Genomic DNA, 17453 nt, shown 5'->3' with positions numbered 1-17453 from the left:
AGAGGACCATTGTTAATCGTGGAGTTATTTCTGTGGCACTTTGTACTTTGCCATTGTTATTTAAGACAGCCCACTGGGTTTCTGAAATACTCTACATACTGGACAGACAGACAGATGTACTCTTACGCCAGTCTTTTACAGATATCGACTCCCCGCAGGAATTCCAAAATTGCTGACGGAGCATTACGACCAGATGGCAATCAGACCAGATAAATCCTAGAGCATGTGTAAACAGAAGGTGGTACAGCATGGAAACACCAAACACCACACTGTCCTAGATGTACGAGGCTCGTTTAATCTCATGTGTTTACACATTACTGAGTTGAAGAATAGATGAGCAAACCATCTAAACAGTCAACCTGACAAAACAGAACTTCATCATCAAATTGCTTTGTTTCCACAGGGATAGTGCCACGGAAAGCTGATGTTTTTTTTTTTTTTTTACAGACATCGCTTTTCCAGCTGGGATAATGACGCAGAAAGTGATTGCTTTTACCGAGACATCATTGTGTTCCCAGCCAGGATAATGCCATGGAAAGCAGCTGTTTTTACTGAGACATCATTGCGTTTCCAGTGGGGATAGTGCCATGGAAAGAGGTTAATTTTTTACAGAGACATCATTGAGTTTCCAGCAGAGACAGTGCCACAAAAAGTGGTTGCTTTTTACCAAGACATCACTGCTTTTCAAGCTGGGATAATCACACAGAAAGCATTTGCTTTTACTGAGACATCATTGTGTTTCCAGCCAAAATAGTGCCAGGGAAAAGTAGTTGATTTTTACCAAAACATCACTGAGTTTCCAGCCAGGATAATGCCACAGTGAGCAGCCATTTTTACTGAGACATCACTGTGTTTCCAGTAGGGATAGTGCCATAGAAAGTGGCTGGTTTCTACCAAGACATTGCTGTGTTTCCATTGGGGATAGTGCCACCGAAGGAGGCTAATTTTTACCTGTTTCCAGCCGAAATAATGCCATGAAAAATTGTTGTTTCTTACGGAGACATTAATGCGTTTCCAGCTGGGATAGTGCCACAGAAAAATGGGTATTTAAAGCCAAAACACGATCCTTTGTAACCATAATCATGTGGGTTTTGTGCCTAAACCTAACCGTTGTTAAAATATGAAGTTTCAACGTATCCACTACATATTAAAGTACAGGTGTAACAAATCTGTGGATTGCAGAAATATACAATGCAAACATTTATTCTGGCAACTGGGTTGCTATCAGAAGCCAAAGGCAGGTGTGAAACCTCTTTGTGAAAACTCTAGAAAATATCTTTCCACACTTCTGTATGGATAACATTTCTCCAAGGATATATATATCTGTTAGAAAACTAATTTCAAAAATCAAACATGTGAAACAGTCTCAGCAGAATTAGCTTTCATCTACACATGAAAGAACACACAGGAATAGCCGACAGTCAGCCGAGTACACATGCTCATGTGTTGTTCTGTATCTACTGTCCTCACAGCCTCTGGAAACTCTTCATAACCCGAATCACAACACTCGAGATACTGTTTCTTACATGTCTGGTCTCGATTTGGCTCACAGGGTTTTGTCGAATGCATTCATTGTTTCCAGTTTTTCTTCAGAGAGGAGAGGTGAGCTGTGATCCAGACAGAAACAGAACCCTGCTAATTAACGTGGTTGAAAACAGTCATCAGCAGCACGCTTATTTTTTAGCTCCGACACCCTGCTTCATTCACACAAACACACACACACACACACACACACACACACACACACACACACCACTGTCAAGTTCAATTGAACCCCAGACTTGTATGATACAGCCATGAAATGACATCCCTTTAAAGCTACCATAGTTCAGGTTGCATAGGCATGTTGCTAATAATAGAGATATCTAATCAATGCACACACACACACACACACACACACACACACACACACACACAAACACTAACCTTGGGTTGACTTTACAAGTCGGCTATGCAATCTCCCTGCAATACTTGACAAAAACCATCAACAGTATTTCTCAGATGGGCGCAAATCATTACAGTGCAGGAGTGAGTGTGTGTCCTCTCACCAGTAATACGAATGTAAGCAACAGATACCTGGAAGAGCAGAAGAGTTGAAGGGAGAGGAGGGGACCTCTATTTTTGGAGACGGTATTCTCATGGTATCCCAGGGGAGAAGGCCGCTGTGGGCTCCCCTCCTCAGATGGCAGCTCAGGAGAAACCTGCAAGAGACGAGCAGCAGAAGATGTCAGTCACAAACGAGTAAGGATTTATATTTTGGGGCCTTGAGACGGCACTACAGTCAGAATAAGTCCACACATTCAAGTGGCAGAGACAACTGGGTTTGGGAATGTGCTGAGTTGCAGACTCACTTCATACTTCCCTTTGCCCTGAAAACTAAATGACCTCCACTGATTTACTGAACGCCTGCTGTAGAGCATCATGGGACTAAATGTTACAAAAAAACAAAGGAGCAGCCCATTTCTCCAACATCCAGGCCTTTTCTGTTGCTGTGACAACAACAAGGACAAGAGGAGGCAACCTTGGACGCCGGACAGCTTTGTGTCGATACAACACTGGCTTTTCTCCCGAAGGCTGTCAGCTTTACAGAGCACCAACACTGACTCACACCTCACAGCAATTCCGTCTGTAGTGAACTGATCTGACATATCTGTGGTCAAACTGTTTTCATCCAGAATTTAATCATTAGAGAGAGTGAACTCCGGCTGTAACCACTCAGACCGCTATGGCTGCTAATGGCAGGCAGCAAATTTCTCTCTGTGGGTAAAATGATCTAATTAATACAGCTGGGTGAGAGCAAACAGTTTCTGAAATGCCACAGTGGGCTTTAGACCCTTAGTGGTATATTTAGGTGAGGTTGACCTCAACAAAAACAGCCTACATTTACCTGTCTATTTTTGGAAAGAGGTTCACCCAAAAGGGCCGAATCAACAGCTGTACATCAAAATGCCTCTGGATGCAACTGGATAGACCTACAACCAATCAGAGCAATTGTTGGCTCGAGGAAAGCTTTACAAATATAAAACCTCCATAGCTAAAAAAATCACAATTTAAAGAGTCATAATTGACCTTGTTTGCAGTTTGAGGAGTCAAGAGCCTCAGACGTGGCCTTTACAATGTTGGTCTACGGGGAAAATGCTTTTTGCTGCAATACCGTGAGTGGCCACTGGAACAATTTGTTCCAAGACCGAGCTGCTACCCTGAATCTTGTGACACGATATGGATATAATATCAATATGTTGCCTATCCCCAGCTCAAGCCATCCTGATTGTTTTAGAAAATCGCTTGACGCAAGGGTGTGCGAGCCCGAAATGTCATTGTGTCTTTTGCGTTAAAGTCCAGATGAAGGAGCCTTTTGAGAGGACCCAGCATCAGTTACAACATATATATTTTTTTAAATATATTTTTGGTGCTTTTTGCTTTTATTTTTCAGACATACAGCATGAAAGGGGGGATGATATGCAGCAAAGGACTGTCGGTTGGACCTGAACCCATGGCCATTCCAGTAAGGACACAGCCTTTGTACGTGGGGTGCCTGTTCTACCAGGTGAGCTAGTTGGCTCCCCATATTGTGACATACTTCTAAGTGGAACAGGATAGGCAGGTGGGACATAACGTTTAGAGGAATTTCACTTGATCAAGGAAAAGTGAGGCCCTGATGGTGACTGGATGGTAGTATTCAACAAGGAAAGACAGACAAAGTCCACCATGCTCCATGTAACATTAGCAGCTGAGGCAGTCCACTGTAAATGCCTTGTGCATAAGCTGGAGCTATCACAGATACCACTTTCCTCAAAGTGAACAAGCCTGCAGGCTCGTAACCATGGTATTTTGGGGAAACAAAGACAAACCGACGTAATATGAGTTACTAGCTAGCTAACTCAACCTTAGCTCTGTGCGGCTTAAAGATGCAGATTGTTTGGAGGTCATGATATTATTGGTTGAAATTACTTGGCATTAACTTACGAAAGTACACATCATGTTTCATTTGAAGAAAACATGATTGGATTTTCATTCAAGAATGCAAAGAAATTGATTTTGTTTTGGCATATATTGTTAATTAATAGGTGCACAAAATGGCAGAGACTGTGATCTAAAGGGGTTAGAAAGGTTTTCAATAAAGGCCAAGAACCTTTTGTCTTCTTAATGTCCTGTTTGGTCATAAAATGGGTAAATATGTGTCAAAGTATTTGGCAATTTACAATAAATATAAATGTATGAAAAAATGAATGAAGAATAGTCCAAGTGAGTTTAAGAAATGGAGCCACCATCATGAATTCATGTGTATAATTACCACTGATTACTTTGTGATTACCAGCAGCAGAAGGTTTGAGGTTTATGCAGTGTGTTTTTATTCACCTCAACATCACAGGTGAGTCATACACACACACACACATGCAGGTGCTTTGGCACAAGATAAAACCAAAAGCTTTCACCCTGAAAAAGCTGTCAGACAGGCACCCAAGGGTACTGCATCATTCACTCTCCACACTGGTCAGTCCATCATCTGAAGTCTGTTAACAGAGCCGGTGGCAGAGATGTTGTGTTTGGTGTGACATCTTGTGGTGAAGATTAGCACTTCAGCTGCAAGAAGAGGCCACTTCTTCCCCCAGTGAGAGTTCAAGTGTTACAGCAGGTTTTGTTGTGTATTTTATAATGTGTGTGTATAATGTTAGCCTACCTTATGGTTGATTATTGGTCAGTCAAATAACACATTAAGTTGTTTTTTTTAAGGAACGTAACAGTTAAATTGTCAATTACAAAAAACCCCATTCATTTCTGTTTGCCTTTCTCTTTGTATTATAAAGCCCACTCATTATCCAATTTAGTGATTAAAACCATATTTATGGGCTAGGACAAAACCCAGACCAATTGTGTTTTTTTAAACTAAAAATATTTTAGAAGATATTTACATTTCTTTCATGTTTTCCCAGTAAAATGATCAAATACATGCATTGGGAGTAGAAAATTGAAGTGCACGTGAAGAATATGTATATAGAAAATGCAATTTAAAACAAAGGTGTAGATTTCAGGGGGGACACAGGGGACACGCTACCTCAATATTCAGACTGTGTGCAGTAATTAATGAAAGACAGGCTCAAATTGGTAGATAAAAATTTACCAGAATGCAGAAAGTTAAGTGCACTTTCCCCCTAATTAAACCAAGGCTACACAATTCAATTAAACTCAATCCAATTCAGTTTAATCCAACTCAAAATAGCTTTCTTGGAATTAATGAAGATATGTTATTGCCAAAGCCCTTCATGAAAAAAATAAAAATAAAATAAAAATAAGTTAAGAAATAAGTAATCATATTTTCCATGTTACGTACATTCATACATTATATATACATATTTTATATATAGGTGTCGTGTACATTTGGGATTTTCTTGGCTATTTTTCCAAAATGGAAATCTCAGACTGAGGACAACCTAGAATTTAAACCTAAAATGGTATCACTTGGGAAACACTGTCTTTGTGGACCATATTTTATGCCTTTCAATAAAGTGCTTTTGAAAGAGTGTTCTATTCTATATTCAAAGTATTTTTAAAATATTTCTAAAAAGAAACCATAACCCCTGATTTCCATGTCATCATCTCTGGAGTCCCATCCTCAAATTGCAAGGTCAGAACTCTGGTGAATTGAAATGGAATATATCTGTCTGTTTTTATCTGTGTTTCGCTTTTGCATTGTCATATTTTTATTTGCTTTTTTTAAAAAAAAATAAAAAATAAAAATCTTTTGGATGGGGGAGCAGGGGTCATATTTAGGTCTACAAACGTTTTGTAATTTGCATTTTTTGTATCATGTTTACCTGTTCTCTGTTTTATTAGCCTTCCTAAAAAATGACAAATAAAGTCTAAAAATGATTATTAAATCGAGCTCAGTTTATGAATGTAATTAATACTTACTTAATGTGGAGGAAAGCGATGTCTTGAAAATGTGCAGCAGTCAACGAGAGGAAGAAAAATGTGGGCTTGATCTCTGGTGAATGATGGGAAATGTAGTCTCGGGACATTTTTAGCATGTTCATATCCTAAACATCTAAAGGAGAATAAAATATTAACAATATGAATATCTAACTGGCTAACTATAATGTTAGCTAGCTGTAATGTTAATCGCTAATTTCACTCAGTTCCGACGTTATACGCAGTTGTACTCGATCAAAAGGAAGTAATTGAGTCTGACTTCAAGTCCCAGAAAGCTTTGCGAGCTGCCCGTTTTTACTGGTAGTTGTAGTCCACAAATTAGGGTCGTTTCCGTGTGTCTTGCCTACGTTAGTTAGGTGGTGGAATCTGCTCTGCAAAGACAAACACATGTGAAATTATTGATCAGGTAGGGCAAACAGCTTATTTTGCCGGCTCGCGCCTCTTGAACTCGTCGACGGGATTAAAAATGTCAGTTAATTTCCTCCAGTCAGTCCTTGTTTTGTCTGTTAGTCCTGTAGCTACAAGCAGTGTGCAAAATCAGCGCTTACATGGCGATGCATTTCCTTTTGTTCAGCTCGCCTATGTGTAGAAATGCAGAAGCCAAATTCTCAGTAATGTTACTTATTTAGAGATAAACAGTGACTGAGAGGATTCACTAAGGTTAAGGCTACCTAGCTGTTTCCTAATTTAGACACACCGTAGATAAATGTTCCTGACGGCACTCGACACTTCGATATTTAACCAGCGAGTGTCGGTGAAGTTACACATTTATTAGCTGTCAGGTTAGCTGTATAAATATATAACCTGTAGTGCCTGTTAGCGCTGAGCTACGTTAGTTAGCATTAGCATTAGCTGGTCGCGGTTACGTTGTTTACATCCGGTAATGCGGGGTCTGTGGGCTCATTTGCTTGGCTGTGGTTGACTGAGCTCGGGTTAGTAGACCTCTAGAACAAGTCGCCTGCCGCACATTAACTCTCAAAAACACTTTAAATTGACATAAGTTTAAGATATTAGGGTAATGAAGAATGTAAGCGTCACTAACTGAACTGTCTTGTGTCTCACAGGGTTGTGTGAATTTATGGAAACATGTCAAAGAAACGGGGCAGGTAGGAAACTCTTGTGAAACTCCTCTGACTCTGATATATCACAGTGTATGACATGCTCTGCTCTATGCACCAAAAATAGCACAGCAACACCCTTTAAGCCTTGTAACTTTTATTGACAACTTCAATCCCAGTGTTTCCAGTATTCCCAATACACTCAACTGCAGCCAAGTGGCTTTAAAGGGACAGTTCATCCCCAAATATACATATAAAAATAAAAACATATTTTTCCTTTTACTTGTGGTGCTATTTGTCATTTAAGATTGTTCTGCTGTGAGTTGCCGAGGTGTTGGGAGATATTGGCCGTAGAGATTTCAGCTTGTGGTGCTCAAAGTGCTGAAAAAATACATTTGAACAACTCAGCTGCAGTGTCTCTTTCCAGAAATCATGACCCGGTTACTCAAAATAATCCACAGACCTTGTTGTGAGCCAATTCATGTAGGAACTATTTTCTTTCCACCACACAGAAGGAAGCGTGCATCTACTCTAGTAGAGTAAAAAAAAAAAGTTATTCTTCGATTATCATAATAGCTATTGCGATAGCGATAATTTTTGCGTTTCATTTTCACCCCAAAAATGTGACTTTTGCCGTCCGTGCCAAATAGGGATGGGAATCAGCAGAGGATCCACGATACGATATTATCATTATACTTAAGTCACGATACAATATTATTGTGCGTTTAAATAAGTTGTGATATGCTAAGTGTTACGATACAGTATATTGCTATATATATTACCTTTTTCACCTGCAAAGTATGTCCCTAAAGGAAAACTTCAACATCTGTTTTATCGAATAAGTAAAGTTTTCAGTTTGTTCATGTCACTTCAGCCATTTTTTTTGCAGCAGTAAAATGTATCTGGTGGCCTGAAAAGTAATTGATTATTTTATTAAAGTTTCATTTGTATTTGTAATATTAATAATTTATATAATTAAAAAAAACAATACTACAATATTGCCACAGAAAAATATTGCTATACTATGCTATACCGACTTTTTTTCCCCCCAACCCTGGTACCGAACAGGCATGTTCCCTTTATTTGGAATATAATTTGTAGGCCGGAGCATCTCTTTAGCACCACAGTGCCTCATTTATAATGGTATGTTATGACACATTTTACTTTTATCAAAAAATTGCAGCTCCTGCATTTGAATATTGTATTGCAGTTATGATAATATTTTGGTTAAATTTACAGCCCTAATCTACTCAGCGTGAGTTGTACACATTAATGGCGTCCTCATCGGCTGAGCTGTAATGCTAGCTAGAATCTGCCAAACATCTGTGGGGTTTAAGGCATTGCCACGTCATAAGCACTACAAATACTATATATAAGTCAAATGAGTCTGAGCTGACTAATGGATTAATGAATGTATTTTTGCTGTCATATTACAGTGCTGTTGGCTCAGATAAAGCTTCACAGCTTCATAAAGCTCCCCCCTGCACCATATTTGCAAACACTTGGTGAAGTTACCCTGCTATGTCATGTTAGCAATGGCATGTTTAGAGGCAGTAGGCTTTCATCAGTGTGAAAATGACTAAACACGACAGACATTGCTCAAGATGTAGCACTTTTGAAGAAGAGGAACCTGTCCCCTGATAGTGTAACACTTGGTAGTATTAATAAATAACAGGGTTACGCCCTTGTGTGCATGTGTAACATTTCAATAGACTTGAGTCCTCACTGTTTGTGACAGCAGGATGTTTGATAAAGGCGTAGCACCAGTTCATTTCATAACTAATATACCTCCTCTGTCAAAACGAAATCCAACACTAATATTGAACAAATAGCTCATAAAGCACCCAAAATGCTCATCACACTTCAGATTTACAACTGATATATTAACACTAATGTGAATCTTATTCACTTCATGATAACAGGAAGCGTAGCAGTGGAGAGCTGAGTGAGAGCTCAGCGTCAACCCTGAGCCCAGACCCTGACAACCTGCTTGGCCGCAGGATTCAGCACACCTGGAGGGAGAAGGGCAACGTGACCAAGTGGAAAGGCACCGTTCTGGAGCGCCTAACTGTGAACAGCTCCCTCTACATGGTCAAATACGACGGCTTTGACTGTGTGTACGGCATCGAGCTCTTCAAAGACAGCCGGGTGTCGAACCTACAGGTGTTGACAGAGAAAGTTGGTGAGTGTGACAACGTCTTTTTGGTTTACTTGGGTCTGCGTATTGTCAGCAGTGAAGTTTAAGGTGCGAACACACCAAACCAACATCAAAGAACTAGCGGCGACGAAAGCCAACTGTTCCGTCGTCTACGTCGCCTCATGTATGGTAACTACTCAGGTCATTTATTCTCAGTACCCCAGGGATCACTTTGCCTTTTCTCAGGATTTTCTGTGTCAAGCTTGAGTTGATGTTTTCCTCATTCTCTTCCAGTGTGGTGACTATGGTTGCTAATGCTAACTGTCCTGTTCTTTTGTTTGTGGCTGACAGAATAATGAAACTTATCAGTGATTTAGTGCCTAGGTATGAATGAATGGCTTGTAGAAAACAGGCAAATAAACAATCATAATCTAAGAATTGGAGGGGTTAACTCTTGGAATGAAAGCATTAACAGTGTGAACACTTCAGTCCAGTTGATACTGGAGTTTGTTTAGTGAGAAGAAGAAGTTAAATCTGATACCACCCCTTTTGAATGTTATCAGCCAATTAAATGGCTGTCATCAGGTGTTATCACTGTCATTACAATGCTTTAGACAGGGCAAACCAGACCAGAAGGTGCATATCCAATGCTGTGGCACAGTTGTGGTTTTCTTAGGTTTAGGGTTCAGATGTTCTGATGCATTTTTTCACATCCTAATACTGATTACCATTCCTGAACTTGCGCATTGGCCAATACTATAAGTATCGATCCGATAACATTGCGTTAAGAAAAGTTAACACCTGTATACGACTAACATAACTAAATACATACAGGACATGAATGGTATAGAATTTTAAAATTATTTAATATGACAATATTTGCTAATGGCTAACGTTACTGAATTTACTATTAATTAATTCCTCTTCTTTGCTGCTCTAAGAAGTTGTACACGTACTGCGTGTTTTGTGCCCTCAAATGAATTGTTTTCAATATAAAGGTGCATCAGGTGTGCTCAAATACTGGAGAGACACTGTTGTGGGGTGCATGTGTTCCCAAGCACCTGTTTTTCAGAGTGCGATGGCTGCGCCCTGACATAAGCAGCGCGCACCACATGCCATGTGAGGGGGAACAACCAATCACAGCCGGCAGTTATTCTTCCCTTCTTCCAAAAAATATCAGTCTGTGGTAAATATGAACGAGAAGTTTATTTGAGTGCAGAGTTAACTAGAGCTTTACATCTGTCCCACGGACAATATTTTTGGCCTAATACACACTTGGAAAACAATGCCTGGAAGCAGATCAGCTACGCACTCAGGATTTCTGGCAAGAAGGTTATGATACAGAGCTGGTTATGGTCGCTCAGCAACCTCAGACGTAACCTGCCTCTGCGCCCTTTAATGTTGGCAAAGAATAGGCACAAGAGTAGCACCCAGCACCCGACCTTGCATTTTCCAGGCAGTTAAAGACGCAGCATGAGTACAGCCCCTAAAACAGTAGATGCCAGTGGCGGCACAGTGCAGCTTGCTGTGTAGGCTGCTGTTTTAGAGCAGCAAAAAAGTATTCATTTACAGGAAGACTGCCGTTTGTTCTGTTTGTGAAATGAAAAGTTTATGAATAAAAAATTGGATCAAATCAACTTTAATTAAATAGCAACAATGGGTGGACTGGAGCAAAATGTTTGCCCTTGCATTTGGCCCAGACCCACAACAATCGATCACACAAATTTAAGTCATATTTATATGACTTAAATTTTATATTTATATAAAATGATACAAAGGTATAGGTTTCTTTCAACATTTGAGAGGACACATATTAAAGAGGGGTTCTGGGGCTCTTTTTGAGCATTGAGCACTTAATTTCTGGCAGTCTGGTGGATTTTGCTGCACCAATTTGGGCCTTTTCTGCATCTATTTATGGTGGAAAGCCATATATATATGTGTGTGTGTGTGTGTGTGTGTGTGTTTGTGTGTGTGTGTCTTATATATAACACTAGACTCTACTCATCCTGCTCTAACTTGTGTCGCTCCTCAGCCCCCCAGCACAAACACAGACCTGCATTTATTTTAACAGGCATGACAACATCCATATTACAAAGACTATCACATTTGTTGTCTGACTTTACATACGCCGATTTGTGTAACCATAGTAACTCTCTCCTGCCTGCCTGCCTGCTCACGACCAGAGAAGAGAGAAAGCGACTGAGTTACTCTGAGCAGCCAGCAAGTTACAAAACGAGTGTGAAAAATCCCAGATAACAGTATTTTTCTGACGTGCAATTTCTCCCGCACCTCCCTTGTGTTTTGTTTTATCCATTTTGGCACACTGTCTGTGTTATTGGTTTCACATGGGGCGTGAACAGCGGTCTCCTGGGTGAAAATCCTGTGTTTGTTTGACTCATTCATCCACCCTGACCTCCTCCCTATGCAGACTTTGTTCCTCTTTACACTACGTCACCTGTCGTCCTCCTTTGCTCCCATTAAAATCACTACAGGGACTAGAGTTTGCCAGCTGACATAAACGTAAATATAGAAAGTAAAATACAGCCGTACCACCTTAAATGTGTGCTCCGGATGACAACAGATAACAGCCGTTTCATGGGCTGATAACATTCGAAGCGAGTGTCTGATTGTCAATCATTTTTGTTCTGGTCAATCTAAAACATTTCATAATATAATAATATTTTAATGTCCTACTTTGGGATCTATAAAGTTTACAAGTTAACTTATCAAAGTGTCTTCTTCCCGCAGTAAACAATAAAATCAAGGTGCCTCCCGGGGCGGAGGATCTGGTGGGCCGGGCTGTGGAGCATCTGTTTGAGAAGGAGGATGGTGAGAAGAACGAGTGGCGGGGCATGGTGCTGTCCCGAGCCCCCATCATGACCCACTGGTACTATATCACCTACGAGAAGGACCCGGTGCTGTACATGTACCAGCTATGGGACGACTATAAGGACGGAGATCTACGTGTCCTGCCTGAATCAGGTACAGTAAAGAGAGCTTTACTGTTTGTGTGCATAAAACTGTCAGTGTTTCATATTTCAGATGCTCCTGGAAAGGTGGGAGGAAGAGAGCAGGACAAATTTACATACTCAGAATTATAAAACACTCCAATCTCTATTCCGCCTTCTTTTTTTTTTCTGAACATTTTGTGCAGAGTTTTTGCTTGATTTAATAGTAAGAGAGTCTGTCCTGTTGTGGACACTCATGTCTTACCATGAAGAGACAATGTTATCTGTAACTAATTAAAGGAGACAAGGAGAAGTAAATAAATAAACTGTTGCAAACATGTTTAGTAGGAGACAAAGTTCAGCTTCAAATTGTTGATGATTTACTGTCTTAACCTTGCAGGGTTTTTGGCAAATGTTTAAACTTTGGCTGCTTAGAGGAACACTTAGAGGAAATGATCTTTGTATATTAATTATTCACCCTGTGTTACATTAAATTGTGCATGTCGGGATACCAGAAATTTAGTAGTCGATACCCAATTTGATGCCATAGGGGGACAAAACTAACAATAAATTAGTGCTTCAATATACTCTTCTAACCCCTGATGATCTCCCTTGAAAGCAAAGTAGTCTATGTGCGTCATGATTTTGGTAAATATAACCTACAGTATATTAACATATTTCTCCTCCATTGTTGTTGTTCAGGGTGTGCCATATCATAGCGTTGACGATGATACTGGTATGATTTTTAATGAAATGATATGAAAAAAAAATCGATTTGTTAACATATTGACATCACACTGTTACCCATGACAACAACAAACATGGCTGAAAGTGAAATTATCACAGACCAGTGGTTCCAAAAAGTGGAGCAGCTTCAGTAGTGTGGAGTCCTGAATGTTTTATGAACAGCCCCAGACTTCTCAGACTCTTTTAATGAGTTACAGTGAGTTACCCTCCCTGCAGAGGGAACTCATTCAGCGGCTCCTCTGGAAGCAGCACAGTGTCTCTCCCTCTCCTCTCTCGCCGTGCGCACACAGGAGTTGGTGTCAGTGTCGTCAAGTGATTTGGTCGTAAACCTTGTGGCTCAACAAAAAGCTACATATATGTTAATGTGCAATTATCATAGCATAACAGCCCGTCACAGGTTACAGCGTGATGATAAGAGGAGAAATGGCAGAGCAAAAAAAACAACTCAGTCATTTAGGATTTTATTAAAAGAGAATGAAATCGAAATTTATATACATATATACATATATATATATATATATATATATATATATATATATATATATATATATATATGTATATATATATATATAGATCCCAGGGGACATTTTTTCTACTTGGGAACTGTTTAAATGTGTAATTTGTGGTAGATTTTATTTTGTTGAACTATTAATATTGTATACAGAATCTGAATCTGAGTTAGTTGTTGTTCACAAACTGAAGAAATGAGATCATTTTAGTTCAGTTTTTACTGAATATTTGAAGGCAAACTGAAACTATATCACTAATTTTGCTGCAGTTCTATTCTTATATTAATGATTAGATTTTTTTTTTTTTAACTTTTTTTTTTTTTAACTAATTTTTCATATCGTCAAGAATATCGTTATCACAAAAATACCCTGAATTATTGGGATATTATTTTAGGGCCATATTGCCCATCCCTATTCGGTACTTGTGCCTGTAAGATGTGACGGTTGTTTTGTTTTGTTTTTTTGTAGTAGGCTATTTGTCGCCCCTCCTCCACTGTGTTTGGACAACTGGGAAAAATGTGGCAGAGACAGTGACAAGTGCAACGTTTTATCCAAGATTGAACATTTTTAAACTCTCAGTGACCAGGAAAAAAAAAGCCAAAAGTGCAGCGCTCAGCGCCTCGTCACACTGCTGGTATTTGTAGCACAGTAAAAATATGTGGCACCTCTGTTGCAAAGAGTTAAAAAATTGGCTGTCTTCCACTTGTTCTTCTTCCATCCTGGAAAGCGTTCTTCCTTTGGCATTTAACAGCAGACTAGAACACAAGTAGGTGTTCTTTAGTACCTGGTACTGAACTTTTGAAGAAAACTTTCTTTCTTTCTCTCGTGCCTCCATGTTCAACGAAGAATCCCAAAACAGAGAAATTTCATGATGAATTGGAACAAAAGGGTGCCGCGTTAAACAACAGCAAAACTATATCAAAACATCTGTTTAGAAACTCACATAACTTGTGTTGTATAATCCAAGTCTCATTTATCCAGTTGGAAGATCAGTACTTTCCAAACTCCAAACATTTTTGCAAAAACTTTACTGTTTAAAACACTTGCACGTACAAGTAGCGTGCCCACACAGGTGCATGCATTTAAGCTTGTGCATTCCACTGAACAGAGTTAAAACCCACTCGCTTGCCCAGGCGCACAAGACGTCATGCCAAAATGTTTTGGAATGTAAGGTTTTAGTGAAAATGCATGTCTTTGGAAAGTACTGAGCATATGACTGGATAAATGAGACTTGGATTATACCACACAAGTTGTGTGGGAGTTCATATACAGATGTTTTAATATAGTTTTGCTGTTGTTAAACGCAGTCCCCCCTTTACTTTAATTCATCAAGAATTTTCTCTGTAAGTGGATTCTTTGTGCAACATGGAGGCATGCGAGAAGAACATTTTTCTTTATGAATTCACCGTAACACAGGGTGTTAATATTCCTTTAAAAATAATAAAAGAATAAATTGCTTGCTCCTGTTATACTGTTCTTATTTTATAAATTCCAACTTATATTATGAACAACTAACTTATGTGGCTGTTGTTTATCTGTCCGTCATCCAGAGAACAAACACCTGCTGCCAGCGGACAGGAAGCCAGGTGAGGAGCCAGAGAGCCTCGTGGGTAAACAGGTGGAGTACGTCACAGATAATGGCCTGAAGAGGACGGGCTTGGTCATTTATCAGGTCCCGGCTAAGCCCACGGTATACTACATCAAATATGACGATGACGTCCACATCCACGTCTATGATCTGGTGAAGACCACCTAGTACTGACTGTTTGGTCTCATCTTCAGCTGACGGCTCATCTCTGACCCGACCAGTCGTTACCTGTGAAAGTGTTAGGGATTTCAGTTTTCCTCCAGCAGGAGGTGATGTGCCGAAGATCAAAAGCCCTGTCTTTTTTTTTTGTTTGTTTGAATTTTTTGGGCCTCTTGGCTTCTTTCATTCTCACCTCATGAGACATCTTGGTTTTTGATTCTTAATTTTTCAGTTGACCTTAATGTATGACTATTGGGTCCTCTTCTGTGTACATAAAGCAGGTCTGAGACCATGTGTATAGCCCAGCAGATGAAATGGAGCTAGACATTTGTTTCGGTCGAATCACAATTGTATAGTGCAACTTTCAAACTCCAAATTCATACTTTTTGTAAGCAACACATCAAACTGACACTAATTCAGCTTTCTTACCTATACCTCTGTGTTTTACTTGTATTTCATTTCACTTTTATATGCCTGTGCTATTTATTTCATCTGGAATATCTGGCTGTGTTGCTGGTAACATTTTGGCAAAACTTGTCTTCTGTGTTTTATATGTGTCTGTTGAATATAGAAGTGATATTCATTTGACCAGTGTTCTCATTTTACCATCACAGTGAACCACCATTTCAGTTGAAGTGTTTAGGCATCGACGAGATCTGACCGTCTCACATCATGGGTATAAATCACAGATCATTCTTTTAAAAAAAAAATAGAAGTCATGTATCATATTTCTGTTTCAAAATGTAAACTGCAAGTTTTCTACATTATGATAATATATGAAAATTTCTGATGTTGATGTCAAGTTTTTTCAGCGGTGTTTGTGCTACACACTATTTATGTAGTTCAAAATTGGCTACCAACATTGTTTAGTATTTTGGGATGAAGTCTTTATTATTTGCTAAAAAAAAATGAATGATGTGATATGACATATTCAGGCCTCAAAATATTGTTCATTGTGACCCTACATATGTTTTGTTCTGTAAATATAATCGGAGACATTTTTATGAACGTAAAACAAAGCTGCTTGAAAATTATTTTCTTGGTGTTGCGGTTGATATTTGGGTCGTTTGTGTGAATTTATATATTTTTCCACCGTGGTTGTTCAGTCTGAGATGATCCCATAGTGCCTACTTACTTCATGGCATTCTGCACTTTCAGATATAATTCATAATCCAAGGCTCTGCTCGTACGACCTTCAGTATTCCTATCTGTGTATTGTATCTACTGTATATATTAGTGATATAGTGGCACAATTGAATAGAATGTGAATAATAGAATTAAATGTAAGCCCTATGTGCATATTGGCCATGTAACTGAATGTAAAACTCCCCTCTTCATACAATTATTTGAGCGGAGAGACGTGTGTCCTCGAACTCTCTGAATACAGTGAACACTTGAGAACAATGAATGGATACTCTACGCACGTTTCGTCAGGAGCGTTGCTTGAATTCAGAGCTATTTTATCCAAAGCACCCATCTTCATCTTTCACATGCAACAGTCAGATAGATTAACACATATTTAAAGAGACAGTTCACCCCCAGTTCAAATATACATATTTTTCCTCTTACCTGTAGTGATATTTATCCGTCCAGATTGTTTTGCTGTGAGCTGCAGAGTGCTGAAGATATCGGCCGTAGAGATGTCTGCCTTCTCTCCAGTATAATGGAACTAGATGGTACTCAAAGTGCGAAAATATACATGTGAAAAACTCAACAGCAATGTCTCTACAGAAATCATGATGTTGTTCCTCAAGATAATCCACAGACCTTGTTGTGAGCAGTTTCATGTAGGAACTATTTTCTCTTTACCAAACTACACCTGCCAACTGTATTGAAGGAAGGAAGAGTGCATCTACTCATGGATGAAAGGCTCGTACTCATGACAGCACAAGATATAACCATTAATGGTGCCCCCCTCAGCTGAGCTGAGGGGGGCACCATTAATGATGAACTAGAGCCATCTAGTTCCATTATATTGGAGAGAATGCAGGCCAAACCACACCTGCCAACAGCAGAAATCGCCATCAACTCATGGACGAGAGACTTGTGGTCATGACAGTGCTAGTGTAAACATTACTGGCTTCCTGTGGATGCATGCTTCATTCTGTGGAATGATACAGTTGGTGGTTGTAGTTTGGTAGAAAGAAAATAGTTCCTACATGAAACTGCTCACAACAAGGTCTGTGGATTATCTTGAGGAACTGGGTCATGATTTCTGGAAAGAGACACTGCTGTTGAGTTTTTTAAAATGTATTTTTTGGCGCTTTGAGCACCACAAGCCAAGTGCCATCTAGTTCCATTATACTGGAGAGAAGGTAGACATCTTTACGGTCGATATCTCCAATATTCAGCAGCTCACACCAAAAAAACCTAGAC

General features: G+C 39.4%; 1 protein-coding gene across 2 annotated transcripts; it reads left to right on the top strand.

Moving 5' to 3' along the window:
* Positions 1-6218: 6218 nt before the first annotated feature.
* Positions 6219-16108, top strand: LOC117271477 (spindlin-Z-like). 2 transcript variants are annotated; one of them, XM_033649643.2, is made up of 5 exons: positions 6219-6337; positions 6996-7037; positions 8912-9171; positions 11875-12108; positions 14881-16108. In XM_033649643.2, exons 2-5 carry the CDS (start codon positions 7018-7020, stop codon positions 15084-15086), a joined length of 720 nt encoding a protein of 239 aa, XP_033505534.1. In that variant the 5' UTR covers positions 6219-6337; positions 6996-7017; the 3' UTR covers positions 15087-16108. The 2 variants fall into 2 exon arrangements, with proteins under 2 accessions (XP_033505534.1, XP_033505535.1); XM_033649644.2 differs by lacking the exon at positions 6219-6337 and adding an exon at positions 6772-6863.
* The last annotated feature ends 1345 nt before the right edge of the window (positions 16109-17453 follow it).

The sequence above is a fragment of the Epinephelus lanceolatus genome, chromosome 12, assembly GCF_041903045.1.
Source record: "Epinephelus lanceolatus isolate andai-2023 chromosome 12, ASM4190304v1, whole genome shotgun sequence".
Classification (NCBI taxonomy): Eukaryota; Metazoa; Chordata; class Actinopteri; order Perciformes; family Serranidae; genus Epinephelus; species Epinephelus lanceolatus.
Note: the sequence above shows the minus strand (reverse complement) of the source record. Positions and strands in the feature narration are given on the sequence as shown.

Excerpts from the sequence above, each read along its gene's own strand:
- LOC117271477 (XM_033649643.2), top strand. The coding sequence starts at position 7,018 with ATGTCAAAGAAACGGGGCAG. Across the intron at positions 7,038-8,911 it reads ATGTCAAAGAAACGGGGCAG|GAAGCGTAGCAGTGGAGAGC; the intron begins GTAGGAAACTCT and ends TCATGATAACAG. Across the intron at positions 12,109-14,880 it reads ACGTGTCCTGCCTGAATCAG|AGAACAAACACCTGCTGCCA; the intron begins GTACAGTAAAGA and ends TCCGTCATCCAG.